Consider the following 17,792-nt stretch of genomic DNA (forward strand, 5'->3'; position numbering starts at 1 on the left):
ACGGCTAGTCATACAGCCCTTTTCAAGCCTATAAGAATATTTTAAAAATAGCTAAAATATCAAGTTTTGGCTACGATTTTTATCATATTCCCCTTTTTGCAGTTGCTACTGAATCTCGGTTTACCCTTCGCGAGGCTTCAGTTCCTATTATCTCAAATGCGGATTGTGAAACTTGGTACAACAGAGGTTCTTCCTTCAACATTTCCTCAGCGCAAGTCTGTGCAGGGTAAGTGTCATATGATATGACGATATGAGCTTACTACGTGGGCAGCTTTTTTCAAAAGAACAGCATAGGCTAATGGACATGGTGCAAATTATGAACCACTGAAGCTTATGAGTGTGATAATTTTTTTCGACATAATATTAAAACTTTTGTTTGATAGTGAAAATTAGGGAATATGTAGGCCGTATAGTTTTTAAGGCAATTGAAGTCGGTTGCGGCAAAAATTGAAGTCATATTTTGGCGAAATTTAGTTAAGTGTACATTTGTAGTCAGAAAAGCATAAAGAATGATCTGTCAGAGTTTCAAGTTGTATTTTATTCGATTTTGACCAAAATAAGGCAGCCCATTTTTGCCAAAGTTGAAACGTTTTTGGGAAAAAGTTGATGTGGGCAGGGTAACCACCAGAAAAACTGTAATGTTTCGCGCAATCCTTGACGTCTAACTATTTCGGACGAACTTTCATAGACAAGCAGATAACTTTATTTGAATCTCAAACATATACTCAGACTTCAACATAAACTGGCAACGTAAACGCCCACATAGCTGCGGCACTAAAACGATTGACTTTGACAACTAGTTGAACTCGAGTTGGAGAATAATAATAATAATGTTATGGTTTTATTTATTGTCGCTCTACAACAGCTAAGGTCTTTTAGCGACAGGGCTTATTTTTAATTTGTATCAGGTTTACGATGTTATCACATTATTATCCGACTCATTCTCACTGCGCTATGCAGGATAGAACACAGTCGGTACCGTTTTTAAAGGCATACTAAAGGAAAATTTCAAACCGGAATTAAGCATTAAAATGAGTAAACTGAACATTCAAGAATACATTTCAAAAACAATTACCAAAAACAAACATTTTCAAAAACAAAACAATTACCCAAAAAAATTTGTTTTCAATGGCGCTGGCAAGGCCCAAAGTCCAGTGTTTCATTTATTTTCATTTTTTTCAAAATGACCAAAACGTGCAAACACAGCTCAAGAATACGTCATAAAGTCCAGCAATAACAAAAACCACGTTACCAATCTGATGTTTTGAGCAAACTGTCTGCTGTTTTGATGTTAAAATGTGCTGTTTTGATGTAAATACATACATAGCCTACAGTCAAATCGCCCGCAGTAACAATTATTGCGTGATCGGTTGATTGGTAGACTTTATGACGTAGACTTTATGACGTTCTTTACAGTCGCACGCTTCGTTGCTCAGGCCAATCTCGTTTTGAAAGCTCTGACAAAAGCACGCGCACAATGGTGGTCAGACCGCAATGGGGCAAAATTTTATTGAAAATTGTTTTATGGTAGCATGTTAAACACAAAGAACGTGGAAAATCGCCAAGTCAGGTTTTTCCTTTAATACCCCTTTAAAGTCTTCGGTTTGACCCGATCTGAAATCGATCTCAGATCTACCAGCACCAGAGCCGAAGGCGAAACCACTCGGCCACTGAGCTGGTTCGAGTTGGAGAATGCCGCATCGCTGTCAGGAAAGCGTATTTAACAGCGGCCAATCAAGAGGTCGTGGAAAACAAGTAAGGCAAAATGCGAAACACAAGGTACAAACTTAAAAGGCAAGTTCTCAAATAAATTAAAATTTTAAAGGCACGTTTCCAATATTACAGCCGGGTCCACCAAAACCTCTGACAAACCAACATATAGGCTACCCTCCGTAAAATCTTTTAATGTGTAAATATTTTAGAATAAATTTGAAAACTTTAAAATCGGTTTCTCAAAATGCCATAATGCGACTTTTTCCCAAACGGTCTCAAATATTTTTAACCATAAACGTTTTCTATCCAAATTGTACTAGGCTACAGTAAGTTACAATTGTTTTTTAAGTTTCTTCTCTCCTCTTATGACATGCGATTTCTTAATCTGGGTAATGAAAAAACAAAAATAGTCTGCATAAAAGAAGAGACAATAAGTAACACAAATTATAAAAAAAACTTTTATATCAACTAAAATTCTGGGCAACACCTGCTCCTTCTGACTACGCCGGAAGGCACTTTAACATGCATATATCCAATCCATGGACTTCTGTCCAATCCAACCACGAACCAATGAGATGCTACGTTATCTGTCCAATTGTGACCATTCCAGCATTCAGCCAGAGAATTACATGTAATTATTGCTTTGAACTTTGTTTGGTAATTACAGAAGAAAAAGAGCTATAGCAGAGGTGGGAATCAAACCCACGTTAATGTTATGACTACCACCGCCCTAACCCAATGCGCCAAGTCAATCGATGGCAAAGCATTGATTTAATTTAGCTAGGATTTGCGTTTTTCTTTTATTCTTTCTAGACCAGTGATTCCCAACCGCGGCTCTTAGAGCCGCATGCGGCTCCAAGCTAGCCTTCTTGCGGCTCTCATTGACCCCTGAAAATCCCACAAAAAATTAAAAAAAATCTTTATAATAATTAAGGCGATTATTTTTTGACTTGTCAAAATTATTTTCGAAGTCAAAATTGTTTATAAACTGCATAGTCGTTGTGTCGTAGAGGTTGCACTGTCAGTGAACTTTTCATTTTACATCTTACACCAGGGATACGTGTACCCGTTGGGGGTACGAAACACCAAAGCAGGGGGTACGACATGCAATGTGAAATTATAAATCAAATCCTATTGCAGTTAATGTGGCCACTGCTCCTGATAATTTACAATTGGAGTTGCTAGACATGCAGTCAGATATCGAGCTCAAACAATTATTTCAAAGTGAAGACCTACTTGAATTTTGGAGTCGAGTTACAGAGGGAAAGTATCCCAACTTGAAAACCAATGCCCAGAAAAACGCCTCTGTATTTAGATCAACTTACGTATGTGAAGCACTTCAGCAAATGATCAGAATCAAAAATAAATATCGCAATCGGTTGACTGATGACCACCTTAAGCAGCTACTGCACTGCATTCTTTGCAATTGCGCCTCGCTTTGACAAACTTGTTAAAGCTCAAAGCCAATGCCAAGTTGGACATTAAATTGATTTGTTTGTGTTATTTTTCTTGTTAGTGTTGCTACTCGTTGGTACATGCTTTCATGCTTTAAAATTTTCGTTATAATTACTTGAGTGTTTTCATGCGGCTCCATACGCACTCTGAAGTTTGAAATTCGGCCCCGACACCAAAAAAGGTTGGGAACCACTGTTCTAGACGCAACCTGGAAGACGTCATGAACAGCGTAGCTTCTGATTGGTTCGTGGTTTATTAGAAATCTGCTTGTTAAAGTGCCTACCGACTACGCCGGACAAGCGCTCACACCTAACTCTCTTTCTGGGACCACAGCTGTAGGTCACTGAAAAAAAACTTGTTCTGCTTATTTTGCTTCCTGACTATCATACTTAAACAACACATACCAAACATAGCAGAGGTCTAGAAAAAGGCAGAAGTGACAAAATGCAAACGTTATAACGTGCTTGAGACCAAAATAGAATAAGCAGTTTAAAATTTGACACGGTTGCGACAACTTACTAGACTATAACACTATAGCACATTCTCTTGCAAATTAAAGCATCCAATCGATCGATTCGATTGATATAAACTTTTGCTATTGTGCTACTGAAAGTTTTCGTACTCAGATTTGAAAGCGGAGGGGTAGACACTTGCCAGGGTGATAGCGGAGGACCCCTTGTATGCCAATTGAATTCAACTTTACCTTTCCAATTGGAGGGGATCACCAGTTTTGGAATTGGTTGTGCTGAACCAAATTACCCCGGGGTTTACACTAGAGTAAGCGAATACGTTTCTTGGATTGAGAATGAAATGCAGCGGAATTCAGGTACAAATGATCACGAAAAGGCAAATAGGCCTACTTAGGCTATAGTACTTCATCTATTGCTGTTTCAACATGCCAAAATACCAAAAGCGTAGGCTATATTTATGAAACCTTTACAAAAGAAATTATGTGATAAGGAGCTTAACTTATAACTCGGCGTTTCAACAAACTGTTGTAATTTAGAAAAAGTTGGAGCTATGTTTAAATGTCAAAAGTTGTTTCCTTTTCTGAAACTTTGTGTTTAATGATCTTGATTTCACAGATGCTGACCCATTTTTTTCGCTTCCACAAACTGCTTGTGGAACTACGATTACATCTAATCAGACGTTACGATTACCTGTTGACAGTGAGACGCAATTGTACGCACCTGCAATGGTGAGCTATCTTTCTACCTTGATGGGTTAATTTGTTTCAATCATAAAACGTATTTCGCTGAGCTTGGACTCGTCGACAAAAATTTCATGTATAGCAGTAGGCCTATAGGTTATTAATTTTCTGTAAACAGTTGCAATATCCTGATTACTGTTCTTAAAAATTGTAAAAATTCAATGCAATTTTTGTAAAGCTTGCTGCTGTCTTTGACACTAACTGCAGACAGTGGCCAGTTTCGGCCTTCCGGCCTTGTCAGTGCAGTAAAGTGTGGGTATGGCCACGAAGATATATACCTTCGTGTGACGTTTTCCCATTTGTGGAACCTAAGCCCTAAAAATGGTAGGCTACTACCGCCAACCTTACCAAAGTGCTCAAACTGCAAGCAGTTAGCTTTACCCAATGCACAACAAGGTGCCTCCAGTAATGTGCTCAAGCGGCATGAGCCAAAAGCGTCCATAACTGCAAACACTGCAGCATATTGCATCTGACTGCTTTGGTAACACGAAAACAATGTTTTTAGATTTTTGCCAAACTGAATGTGCCGACTTGTGACATGCCAAGTTATGACTTGCTCAGTTGTTACTTACTCAGTTTCATCATTTACCAACTTCAGCCACTTTCTGAAAGGTTGCTACCCCAGTAGTCACTTGCTCAGTTGTTGCTTGCTCAGTTCACCACTGCTGACTTGTAGGAGACTCGTGTATTGGCATAGTTTCTATGTTTCATATGGGCTAGGCTACTTATTGCTTTCTAAAGATGACCGTTTGTTCGAGAAAAAAGTGTTGGTTGTTTATAAAACACAAATTTCCAATTGTACGGTATTCTACCTGAAATCTTCATCTTGATATTCTACTTACCTTGTCCAAATCCATGCAATACAGCAAACAAACGATGCAAAACCGTGCAGTAGAGTAGGCTAATGTGAATTGAAAAACAGTGAGTTAAACAAACGAAAGGAAAATCAGTTAAATGGTGAGTTAAGAATTGTGTCGGCTAAGGCCTACATATCAAACACAAAGCTATCTTTATCAGATTATACAAGACTGTTTATTGGGCTAAAAACAAATGACTTATGGTTAAAGCTGTTTATGACAAAAAGAAAAGTTTAAAAGACAAAAGCATGTAATAAGCCCACATTAAAAACTTTCAGACCTGCACTTGGATTCTGCAACCCTCTTCTACCACAACAAACGTCACTATAACCTTTTTGGAACGCATTGGCATTGAGTCTGGGTGTTATGACATATTAAAGATTGTTGGAAATACAGGTAGAAGTTTTATTACTGCAATATTAGTTACCAATTAATAAAAAAAAAATGCAGCGACCGACTGTCACTGAACAATGTGACAGCAGTAAAAAATCTGAATATTTTGCGTTGTAAGGCCAGCTTTAAAGTTGTTTTTGAGTGAATAGTTTTTTTTTTGCAACAGTGGTTTTAGTGTGCTCACACGTTTGTTTTTATTAAGCGCTATAGATTAGCCTACCTATCTTTCATGCACGTACAGTAGGCTAAATTATTTTGATCTCACCACTTTTTATTGTCATAAATTTGTTTTTGCTAGTGTCAATCAAAAGCAACATCCAGTGACCAGTTACTTTCAAACCCAGACCCGGGATCACTTGTTTTATTATTCACTTTTGTTCAGCATCGAATCGAGATTATTTGTTTTTAAAAATAAAATTTCACGCTATGGATTTCAACATTGATATATCATCAAAACTTGAATTTTTATGGGGACATAGCCTACTTGCTTCGCTTTTACATTACAGGCGTTCAAATCGGTTCTAATATTTGTGGTTTCGACCTACCAATGGAGACTTATATACCTGCTGGAAGCTACGAATCAGTAAACTTAACTTTCGAATCAGACAGCAGTGTTCAATTTGTGGGATTTGCAGTAAACATAAGCTTCACTTCAACATCTGTTGATGAACCACATACGACCACTACATCAACCTCTACAGGTAATTTCTTTTTACAAGTATCAAAAAGAACTTTGATTTTATTTCAGTGAAGTCAAGAGTAGCTTTAATTATTCAGAAACTATTTAATCTCAATCCCATTTTATTTGAAACATTAAATATTGCTTACGTAGGGAAAAGAATTCTCTGACATGAGGCTTAGCCTAGGAATCACGTTTTACTAGATTTAGAAGACGACTCAGCTCAAAAAACGTCTTGGATAATCTTTGTGCTGGCATAAGACGGTTTTTTGTGATCGACTAGACACAATGGCCTATTTTATGACCTTTAAAGTACAAAACTAAAAGGACAACGAAATTGAGCTCGGATTTTGACATACAGCATATACCGTACCGTAACTTTATGTCATAAGCTACCTGATGATGCAAACGTAAATCGTCATAGACAAAAAAATTCATTGATAATCATTCCAACTAGAGCTTCCATTTCATTTTGTTATGTTGAAAAGTTTACGCGTTTGCATTCTCTCATCAATGTTTAACTTCTACTGCAGGCAAGAGATTGGCTTGGTTTCTTTTTTTTTCTTTTTTAACTGCTGCTTAATGATTGTGGTTTTGGAGGCTAGTGACATTCTAGAGCTGTGGAGTCGGAGGATTGTTGGCACTTGGCATGTACGAAGTCGGAGTCGTAAAGGAAAGGTCAACTCCGGCGTGATACAAAACAAAAAACGATAAAATTTTTGTTTGCAATCTTTTTTCAAAATATTGTGTTAATTTCATAATCGCCTTGAATATAATGTCAAGTATCAGCCGACCAAGCAATGCTTGTTGTTCTAAGAAAGCCTCTAAAACGCCAACCGTGTCTTCGTGTTGATAGATCGTTTCATTACGTTACTTTTACAGACATAAAGCTTGCGTTTATTTGAATTCATATCCCTCTTTGGTGGTCTATCGCAATGTACAAAAAAACAATTACATTTTAGCAATCCTTTCGTGATTTGGTAACGATGGGGTGACAATCTGGGGTTAGATGTTTAAATGGTTCTGGAGGATTAATCTTCGAAACGGTAAAACTGCACACAGGCACAGAAACACTTTGCATTCTCTCGTCAATGCTTATGTTGACACAGATGTTAGAAATACCAACACAATTGGAGCTAATCTTACATTTTCAGCCACATCTTTTCCTCCGAGCACATATCTTTCTGACAGCAGTACTTCAACAGCAACCCTCTCAACGGAAATAATCACGTCTGCCACCACTTCTACTGCAGGCAAGAGATTGGCTTGGTTTTTTATTTTTTTATTTTTTTTTTAAACTGCTTAATGATTGTGGTTTTGGAAGCTGAAGACATATAAGGCGTCAAGAACACCGAGCTTCATACCTGGGTATACGTGGTTTTGGTAGGAGACGTCTACTGTCACTTCACTTAACCCAAACGTTCAGCGGAACATTTCGAAGAGGCCAAAGCTATAGTGTTCCTTTGTGGGACCAAATTGAGATTAAGGGACTTTACGATGCGAGGGTGAATGAAACTCTCAGAACTTACGCTGTCAAACAACGCAGAAACATTTTTATCACCCAGTATAACAGGGGCCGCCGCATTTGAAAGAAAACTAGGAACAAAACCTTTTACAGATCCAAGTGTAGCCTACGTATTAGTGGAGGATACTGTTTGGAACTTGCTCCGATTGTAGACGTACCAATCAGAAGAGAGAATTAAGAGTTTTACAACACCAAGCAAGGCCTGGTTGTGGCTCAACCGTCTGCGAACTGGCGTCGGACTACTCCGCTCCAACAGGCACAAATGGAGGATGGCTCCATCCGCGACCTGTGAGTGTGGTAAAGAGCAACAAACCGCAGACCACACCATCTCCAACTGCGCCATCTACCCTGCGTCAAATGATGTGAGTGGTCTGCGTGAACTGGAAGACGAATGAATTCAGTGGCTGCTCGACATCTGCCCAAACATCTCGACCGATTTGCCGGCATTGCCCAAGGGTGGTGAAAAGCAAAGCCCCTCGATCCCAGGAGTGGCGAAGAGGGTTCACACAAAGAAAAAGAAAAGAAGAAGAGGAAGAAGAAGAAGGTAAAAATGGAGGAGTCGGAGTCGTATATTTTTCCCGACTCTACAGCCCTGATTTTACCCACCCCACTTCAGGCAATGAAGGAATATCATATCAGGAATATACACATGGAACATGGAGTGGCAAAACAACACCTCCCGACTCCGTGATTTCCTACCCGACGTCGATCCCCACCCTCCGGGAATGTCCCTCGCAAGACTTGCGTGGGTCCGGCTTAACCGCCTACGAACCGGCGTCGGTCGCTTTCGTTCAGACATGTGCAAATGGGGCCTGGCTTCCTCACCGGGATGCGAGTGTGGCGCCACAGACCAGACAGTAGATCATGTCGTCCATGACTGCCCAATCCATCAACCACCACATGGAGCGCCTGGACTGAAGGCCCTGGATGACGAGACTGTCGAGTGGCTGATGACATCATGCCCATTGCCCAAACATATAGTCCAGAAGAACAGCTCATACGACGAAGAAAGTGATTATGATTGCTTTATTGCTTTTGTCAGGGATATCTATCCCTGGCTTTTGTCTATAAATAGATGTCAAACTTCGTTTTTCTTATTGCCGCTCCAAAAAGCTGTTCACCTTCTAAAACCGATCCGTGATAGAAAATAAGTTGAGGACCGCTGCTATAGATTGATGACTGTATCACTAAGTGAAGAACTTGCTAACTGCTAATCTCATATCCCCGTTCGTAGCTACCTCACTGATCCTAGGGTTATTCCAAAATATCTTTGATTACCTTTTTATCATATTTGTAAATGATTGTTAATGTTTTGCTCCATTACATACAAACGGTTTGGTGTTATAAAAGTTTAGACGCTTTGATAAAATTTTGAGCGGCAATTCAAAAAAGGTATTTGATTATATTATGTATCTTGTAGGACCAACTTCGTCATCTCCTTTATATCCCGGATGTGGTCTGTCTTCAAGCCATGAAGGTAAAATTGTTGGTGGAGTAAAAGCAACACTTGGAAAATTGCCCTGGCAAGCTGCCCTTCAAGAGACGTCCCCAACAGACGGGTCTCAGTCGATTATATGTGGGGGAACGTTAATCAATGAAAAATGGGTGATCTCTGCAACACACTGCACAAAAGGGTATGTTCTAACGCATAAAGCGTTTTGTTAAAATGTGGCTCAAACTCTTTGTTATCTCATATCACTTGCTCTTTTATAGCAACGTTTAATAGCTGCCAAGGAAAAATACTTCTCTTGGCTGCTTGAACTCAAAATAGAGATGTTTTTTTTTTGAGAAAACAAAAGCAGTCTCACTTCCGACTTCGTCCTAATGCGTGTGAACCTGGTTGATGTACTCCGCTGTACAAACAAAGTGAATCTATTTTTGCAAGGCCGTGAAGTGACATTCAGCAAGGTTCGACAAAGTTACTGAACTGTGTGGCGAAAGCACGAATCTCAGAATTAGAATCAACTGGCAAGCGCCAATTAAAACATGGGTCACAACTTTGTAGATGACCTTTTTAGATGACCTGCACTTGTAGATGCTGTAATTGAGATGAAGAATGTCAGTTGGCTTCAAAAATCATTCGACATTATAAAATGGCCTCTACAGAGTTTTAGTCTGACTTTAACGACACACAGAAATGAGTTCCTTGATTTAACAACCTGTTAAATGTTCAAATTGATCTTAGGCTACTGCAGAGGAAGCATGAGAGGTGGCACTTGTCAAAGTTTTAAATGCGATATAAGGCTGGCATAAAACATGAGAAATGATGTTTTTGAGTTTTGATTATCTTTTCACGATTAATAATCATTTTCCAGCAAGAAGACCTCGTGATCCATTAATTTGCAATAACATAACCTTGAGAACTTAGGTTTTTGTTGTTGCAACAATCAGAGCGAAAGGGTCTTCTTTTCATGTGGTGTATGCCTTGCTGTGGCTAAGACGCAGCAGAATGTAAAGGATCTTGCCAGACAAGCTTGAGATCAGATGTCTCACTTGAATCAATGGATCAATTGAACTTGTTCATTAAATTATTTTTGCTTAGCAACAAACGTAGTAGATATTATAAAAGATTTAAATAAGTCAAAGACAAACCTAGAATTATATTTAAGTTAGGGAACCAGAGATCCTTCTACTTTTCATTAAAAAAAAAAACTCAAATGAATTTGTGGTTTTCAGAACTGAGGCTCAGTATTTTCATGTCATCCTTGGTACAGTGGATTACAATGATTTAGGAGCATTGGGAAAAAAGTATCCGGTATCAAAGATCGTCAACCACCCAGGTCAGTAAAAACAATCTTTGTTTTAAATATACTGTACATTAAGAATAAGAGAAAGCAGTAAACTTGAACTAGGATAAGCTGGAAGCACTTGGAATAAACAAGATAAATTATAGCCTATGTGAAAATTACAGTAGATGTGTTGTTATTTTATCAGCCACTCAAATTATTTTTGGAATGGTTAAAATCTCATGTATATTACGTGTTGCTTTATTTTTTTGTGCTGCTTTTAACCTTTATTCTTCTTTGTCAATAAAAGTTTTTAGAACGAAATGTAATTGCGATGCTTTGCTTTTTCGATACAGGGAGCTGTATTATAACCGATTATAGTAAAAATGAAAAACGTTCACCAAACAAATCTTTCATCGTCATCATTAACTTCCTTTCTCGTTGTTGTGTAATTTGTGTTGTGGCCCACAGTAGAAACTCCTGCCGCGTTCCACGCATAATGCCTTTGGCCAACGCAACTGTTGAGTTGGCGCTCCCACTACTGTATGTTTACTCATGGACTTCTAAATAGTAGCATCTGGACTGGAAACTCAGTAGGCAACATGAGGCCAAACAGTTGGTACAACAGTTAGTTAGCCAACAGTGGGCCAACAGCCAAGTAACTAACCCTGTTGGCCCACTGTTGGCCAACTGTTGTACCAACTGTTTGGCCTCAAGTTGCCCACTGAGTTTCCAGTCCAGATGCTACTATTTAGAAGTCCATTGTTTACTTGCTTGTTATGTTGAGGTGCGGTTAAGGTTGATAATCATATTTGTCTGAAGTACTAATTCATTTGTTTATATTTATTTAGATGTCCCATTTAGTTTGTTAAAGCTAACATAAGCTTGCGTAATAAAGTATGTATTAGTTCACGACACTCGTATCGAGGGTTGGATACAATGCGCCGTTGTTCTCGATTATGAGCTGTTCTTGTGCACTTTCATAACTTAATTTTGTCCATTTAATGATTTTTGTTTTCCAAATCATTCTTGGTCTACCTTTAGTTCTTCTACCGTTTATCTTCCCTTCTATTAATGATCTTTGTAACAAACTTTTACAGATTACATAACTGCTTCTAAAGGAGATGACATTTCTTTGCTCAAAATTGGAGCGTCTATTGCTATGTCGGAATACATCCTTCCAGCCTGCTTGCCTAGCCAAGGCGTTGATGTTACTGTCGGTTTGAACTGCACAATATCAGGATGGGGAAACACCGAAGGTAGACTACTCACTAATTGTCAAAATGTGGAAGAAAAATGGGATTCACACAACTTTTAATCTTTCGCGTTTTTACCAAAAGTTAACTCAATTTTAAGTTTTGAAACAAAATTACATATTTATCTATAAAAGGTGAACAACATATTTCTTCAGAGTAGGGTGAAAATGTTTATGTGTGAAAATGGGGAAAATAATCTTTAGTTGGATTGGTTTTTGAATTTTTCTTCTCGGACTGACAAAGCCTTGATAGATTATCACTTGTAGTTTCACATGCTTGTAGCCTAGAGGCTCTTGACGCAGGGCCAGATACCGAGATTGCCAGAGTGAAGTTTTCCGATTGTTGAGGTGTTGTTGCGAGGAAATCTTCCACCCACTAGGTGAACCAATAGTGGATGGAATAATTTGCGTCAAACAACAGCTTTACAACAAGCACAGTCATGTCAAGGATATGTTTTAGAGTTCTTTGTGATAGTAACAGGATTAACCCTCAGCCCAAAAGAAAAGCAGTAGCCTACCTTTGAGAAAGCTTTTTGTAAACTTTGAAGATCTCGTTTCGTGTATTAAAAGTTTCTACTAAGTTCAAAGTTACTTCAACTGGGTTAAGTGATACTCGTAGGGGTTTGTGGATGAGTTTCTATGGGTCGGTGAAGATCCAATAGAACTTATTCATAATAATTTAAAAAATGGAATGAATTTTCTAAAATTTGTTTGCCATAGTGTTAACTTTTAACAAAACCAAAAGGATTACGTTTCATTTAGTTTTTAGCGACAATCCCAACCTTTTAAGAGAAGCAGTGGTGCCAATTATCTCAAACGCGGTTTGTTCCTCCTGGTACTTTGGCCAGTTGGTGCATGGTATCATTGATGTCCATCTTTGCGCCGGGTAAGTGTTTAACTCATTTTAAATTTTATTTTGCTGTAAAGATTTTCTTGTACTTGGCTTAACCAAAAATCATTTCAAAACTATCTTGCAGTTTATTTCTTTATCAATGACAAAATAAGCTTTTCTATATAAATTGTTTCTCAATGCAAATAAAAGTATTACCTTTGTGACGTTGTAGGCCAAGCAATACAAATCCATTAAAAGATCAGCTATTTTCTGATATAGGCTACTGTATAGCCTATACTTTTTATTTAAAAGAAAAACGATAGCTACTTTTAGATATAGTTACTTTGGCTATCCATTGTTGGCTATGATTGTTATCATAATAATTTTTAAGAGGTGCAAAATATTATAGAATCGGTATGAATTTTTGACAAAGAATTTTAACAACGCATTGTCGGCTGCCTAGCTGAGTGGTAAAATCCCTGGTTCATTGCTCGAAAGGGCGCTGGTTCGACTCCGCCCAAGAGTATACGATTGTAACACTTAAACACGTTCTTGAAGTTGAACACAAAAATTGGCTTCCTTGCCTTCCCGTCCACTTAATTTAAATCACAATCATCGAGCGTAAGCCAAAAAACGAAACTTCAGCAATGCAAATATAACAATTAATAAATTAAAATTCTAGATATGAAAACGGGGGTGTCGATACATGTCAGGGTGACAGTGGGGGACCCCTTGTGTGCCAAGCAAGTTCGACCGCCCCTTATCAACTAGAAGGAATCACCAGCTTTGGAATAGGTTGTGCTGATGCAAGAAACCCAGGGGTGTACACAAGAGTAAGCGAATACGTTTCCTGGATTGAAGAAACAATCCAAACTGATCCAGGTAAAAAAAATTATAAGGGTTTTTGAAGTGCAAAATATTTATATGAATGAGTTAAAAACATTAAACGAGTAAATTACACTAAGATGCAAATAATTGAAAAAAAAACACTAATAAAATAAAGATTATAAGATTTTAATTTGCCAAAGTAATCAGTGAATACTTATTGCAATCTCCCCTCCTGATCAGCAATTCGAAAAAATTATTGCCAAAAACTAGGTAGCCCTTCGTTTCAATGAGATTTTAAAAACGCAGTTTTAAAGATAAAACGAAATATCTTGTATCGTTTTACATCTTGATCGTAAGCTATATACAATAGCAATACAAATCGAACTTTGAAATCTTTTTAACTGGAGCTTTCTTGTCATATTTATTCACAAAGTAAATAGAGAACTAAAATGTTGACGCTTGAAGTTTAGAATTGCCGTGTTGAACGATTTCATCTAATACTCAATCAGTTGTCACGCGCCACAAAGAATTTCTCCACTGCTGCTTCGATAATTCTCTTATCGCATTTTCATTTCATCAACCTTTTTTCTTTGCAATAAATTCCTAAAAAATTGTAGGATATCTTAAACCAAGTTTTTCCTTTGCCCGTCTACTGTGACTAAAACGCCAAAATGTCCACAATTGGGTCTACATCTTGTCTCCAATGACCTTGAAATTTCCCGAATGGAAACAAAGTTTCTCATCTGGCAACTCTAGTTGCCTTTTATAACAATTTCTTGATGAAGTCAAAGAAACCAGAAGTGCGATTGCATTTTCTGTTCTGAGAAATGATAACGTCTATCATTACTCGTTATGACAAAATATTGTTTCTTTATTTCAAGCTCATTGAAGCTCAACGTTAAAGTAAAATGGTCAAGTCTGAAGAAAAGTTCAGAGTAAAAATTTCTGTCCACGGTCATGAAATTAAAAGAAACTTGCTTTTCAGGAACAGAACCCTTTTTTGCTCTCCCACAAACCCCCTGTGGTTCCGTTATCTCAACCAATCAAACGCTTCGATTGCCTGTGGATAAAGAGACTCAATTATATGGAACAGCCAATGTGAGACTACTACAAGTGTTTTAATGCAATGTATTTGGGTCATGTTTATTAAAGCACAAACATTATTGTCCAAATGGCCTTGAATTGAGTTGTAAAAAAATATTTAAGTGTCTTATTGTTGTCGCATACACTGTAACAACAAAGCACATCAAGTACATGAAAAATGGATTTGATAATGGATTTGATATATAATCATCAACCATTACAAAATATTTCCTTGCTCTACAGTTTTTACTATAAATGTGAAGCTTTAATGAAGTTTAACTGTATGAAATTATTTTTGTCGTTTTAATGCAGGTATAGTTTTCCAATATAAACATAATACATGTAATTACAATGTTAAAAAGATAACAAAATATGAATTACATGCATGTGCAATTGTGTATGTAGCTTACCCGATTTGCATAAGCTAAAGCAGTTTGATAAACCAATCTTGGTGGGATACGATCAGAAAACTGATAAACTATTGTTTATGGCTATTATATTGCTATCTAAAACTTATTTTCAATGTGGTATGACGAAATTCAAACTTAGAACAAAATAGTTCAAAATTATTGATTGGAAACATTTTCGTCAAATTTTCATTGAAAAATTATTTTCTTGACAGAACTGTCCATGGACATTGAAAACTAATGGCTATGGAATTCTGCTTAAGTTCGTTGAGCGCTTCACTTTAGAAGGAGATTTCTTATGTTATGATTACATTACAATTACATCAGACACGGGTATGAAGTGTATAATGTAATTTATAAATAGGCTACATTGACTACTAGACTAAGGGTGTATTAAAATTGCTTTTAATGCATAGTGTACCACAGCTAAAGGACAAGAGACTGTGCATAACTATTCATTAACAGTGAGCCAACTATTTTACAAGTAGGGTATACTGCTTGATTATAGTTGGGCCAAACTGCGTGGTTTGAGAATCATCATCTGATAGGCTAATATACAATGCCAGTGCTGTAGGTCTACCTCGTACCTTTATTACCACGGAATAGGTAATTAAATTGTTCATGTAATCTATTAGGGTAACCAATCTTCACTTTAGGACTTGCCTTTTATTTAATTTTTTTATGCATTTTTTTCCTATACTGCTGGTTAGGTTATGCAATGTGGTTGAACCTTCGGTAAACTTTTGTATAGGCACAGAAAATTTACATGTTTGTTTTCGGTTTTGGGGAACACGTAACCAAGTGCCCCCTGGATTCGATATTGATTTTGAGTACCATTGATACTATACAGTGCATGTCTTCAAAAATGCAATTGTAAGTCTAGTTTTTGCATTTGAAAGCAAGCTTTGAAAGATGTTATACTTTCTGGGGCATACTTATAAATATAGCACTAACCTGCCGTTTCATACTAAAACTTGTTCATATTGGTTTTAAGGCCGCATCATTCAGCCTAGCCTGTGCGGGTACACCCTTCCGAATGATGTCATCATCTCGCCTGGACTCTACGACTCGGTTATCATCACTTTTAAGAGTGATTTTAGCATTCAACATGAAGGTTTTGCAGTGAAGGTCTCATTTCAAAAGTCGTTTCCTGCAACTACAACGACTGCAACCACTCAAAGCACAAGTGGTGGAAGCAACAGATACCTTTCTGGCAGACTCCCATTCGTATTTTCCATAGTAGCAGCTATTTTAAGCGTTGAGCAAATGCTTTGGATTCCAATCGGTTTGGAAACCTAACCTTGTTATTATTCGCATGCCTTTTTTACACTACTTATGAACTGCCGAAGTAGCAAATAAATACATGATGAAAAATTCTTCTCATTTCAAGTTGATAGTTAATGGTAGTGACCTAAATATGCAGTTTGCACAGTGAATAAAATCCATGACGATTGTTATTAGGTATCCCATTATAACAATACTATGTGTAAGCTGTCTTGTTTCTGAAAGATGCACTTGTTTTACCTTTGCGTAACTTTAATTGTGCCATTTAGCCACATATTGTGTGTTTGCCATTCAGTAGCGGATTTAGAAAAAAAATTGAAGGAGTCACCAATGTTAATTGACTTAAAAATTCTTAGATAAAATGGGGTCAGTTATTAAAATGGTATTGATCGAGCAAAGCGAGCAGCAAATATGCAAAAATGGAGAAAAAATAGGTCTGAATGTTTTTTCTTGTTTTTTGTTTTGTTTGGGGGGGGGGTTGAGGGTGGCTCGTGACCAAGTTTACCCCTAATCCGCTGCTGTTGGCAGCATGTAGGCCTAACTGTATAAAATCCAACTTTAATTGTGCAAAAAGACTACAGTATTGTATGTCGGCCAGTGATTTTCAACCAGTGTTTCGCGGAACACTGGTGTTCAGTGAAAGATAGTCAAATGTTCCGCAAGAAATTTATTAGTTTGACTAGTGTTCCATAAAACACCGATTGAAGATCAAAATCACAAGAAATCTGCCTTTGTCTTTCTGCAATTTTTTCCTGAATAAAACTTTGTATACTTGTCCAAACAGGCCTAAATATCGCATTGAGAAAAAACTGAAACTGAGTAAGTTGTTGTTGTTTGGTTGTTTATTTTATTGCGTCATTATAAAATTTTGTTTGATGTTCTCCGAGATTATTTTAATGCGTAAAGTGTTCCGTGGCTCAGAAAAAGTTAAAAACTCTGATAGGCTATTACAAACTCAATGTGTCTCAACGGTATTGAATGAACTAGCGCGTCCAGAATAAAGATTATCAATGTTTTTAAGGGTATTGTTCCGGCGGGTCAATTGCCCTCTTGATTAGAATTGAAATTGTGATGAAATTTGTTGACATTGAATTTGCGTTGTGTCTGTGTCCCGCGCGACGTGACGTGGCTTGCCTGGCTGCCAAGAGATTTCACAACTGATTGTCGCTTTTTGCTGCGTGCCGGGAGCCGTTGTTTCTGGTCACAGTTTTGCCTTTGTGTTGGGTTCAGTATTTAGTAAAGCAAGCGATAAAGCAATAGACATTCTAGAGTTTTCAAGCTAGAGGAAGGTTGTGAGATTTCTTCTAGTAAGCATAGCCGATTTTTTGCTTGCGAATTGCCCAGAGAAGCAAGTGTTTTGCGCGGTGCAGAACAAGAAGGAAGGTGCAGTTTGAAATACAAATTTGAGCTTTCAATTTTAAATCAACTCAACCAAACTGGAGACAGACGACCCAGAAAACAAGAAGGAGACGCCGTCTCTAAAAAGAAAACGAATACATTCCGAAGAGGAGTACCAAACGGAAAACAACCCAGACGAAAATGGCA

General features: G+C 37.6%; 1 protein-coding gene across 2 annotated transcripts in view; it reads left to right on the forward strand.

Annotated features, from left to right (window-relative positions):
• The window catches only part of LOC145768425 (ovochymase-like), a 42,260-nt gene extending 25,132 nt beyond the window's left edge, over positions 1–17,128 (forward strand). For both annotated transcript variants that reach the window (XM_082579918.1, XM_082579926.1), the window contains exons 5-18: positions 103–226; positions 3,795–3,994; positions 4,254–4,366; positions 5,514–5,631; positions 6,135–6,329; positions 7,462–7,560; positions 9,253–9,466; positions 10,509–10,612; positions 11,659–11,817; positions 12,576–12,699; positions 13,328–13,527; positions 14,459–14,571; positions 15,179–15,296; positions 15,958–17,128. In XM_082579918.1, coding sequence (XP_082436044.1) covers positions 103–226; positions 3,795–3,994; positions 4,254–4,366; positions 5,514–5,631; positions 6,135–6,329; positions 7,462–7,560; positions 9,253–9,466; positions 10,509–10,612; positions 11,659–11,817; positions 12,576–12,699; positions 13,328–13,527; positions 14,459–14,571; positions 15,179–15,296; positions 15,958–16,262 — 2,186 coding nt within the window. In that variant the 3' untranslated portion in view covers positions 16,263–17,128. The remainder of the gene's footprint in view (positions 1–102; positions 227–3,794; positions 3,995–4,253; positions 4,367–5,513; positions 5,632–6,134; positions 6,330–7,461; positions 7,561–9,252; positions 9,467–10,508; positions 10,613–11,658; positions 11,818–12,575; positions 12,700–13,327; positions 13,528–14,458; positions 14,572–15,178; positions 15,297–15,957) is intronic.
• Positions 17,129–17,792: the final 664 nt, after the last annotated feature.

This window comes from Aplidium turbinatum, chromosome 1 (assembly GCF_918807975.1).
Source record: "Aplidium turbinatum chromosome 1, kaAplTurb1.1, whole genome shotgun sequence".
Classification (NCBI taxonomy): Eukaryota; Metazoa; Chordata; class Ascidiacea; order Aplousobranchia; family Polyclinidae; genus Aplidium; species Aplidium turbinatum.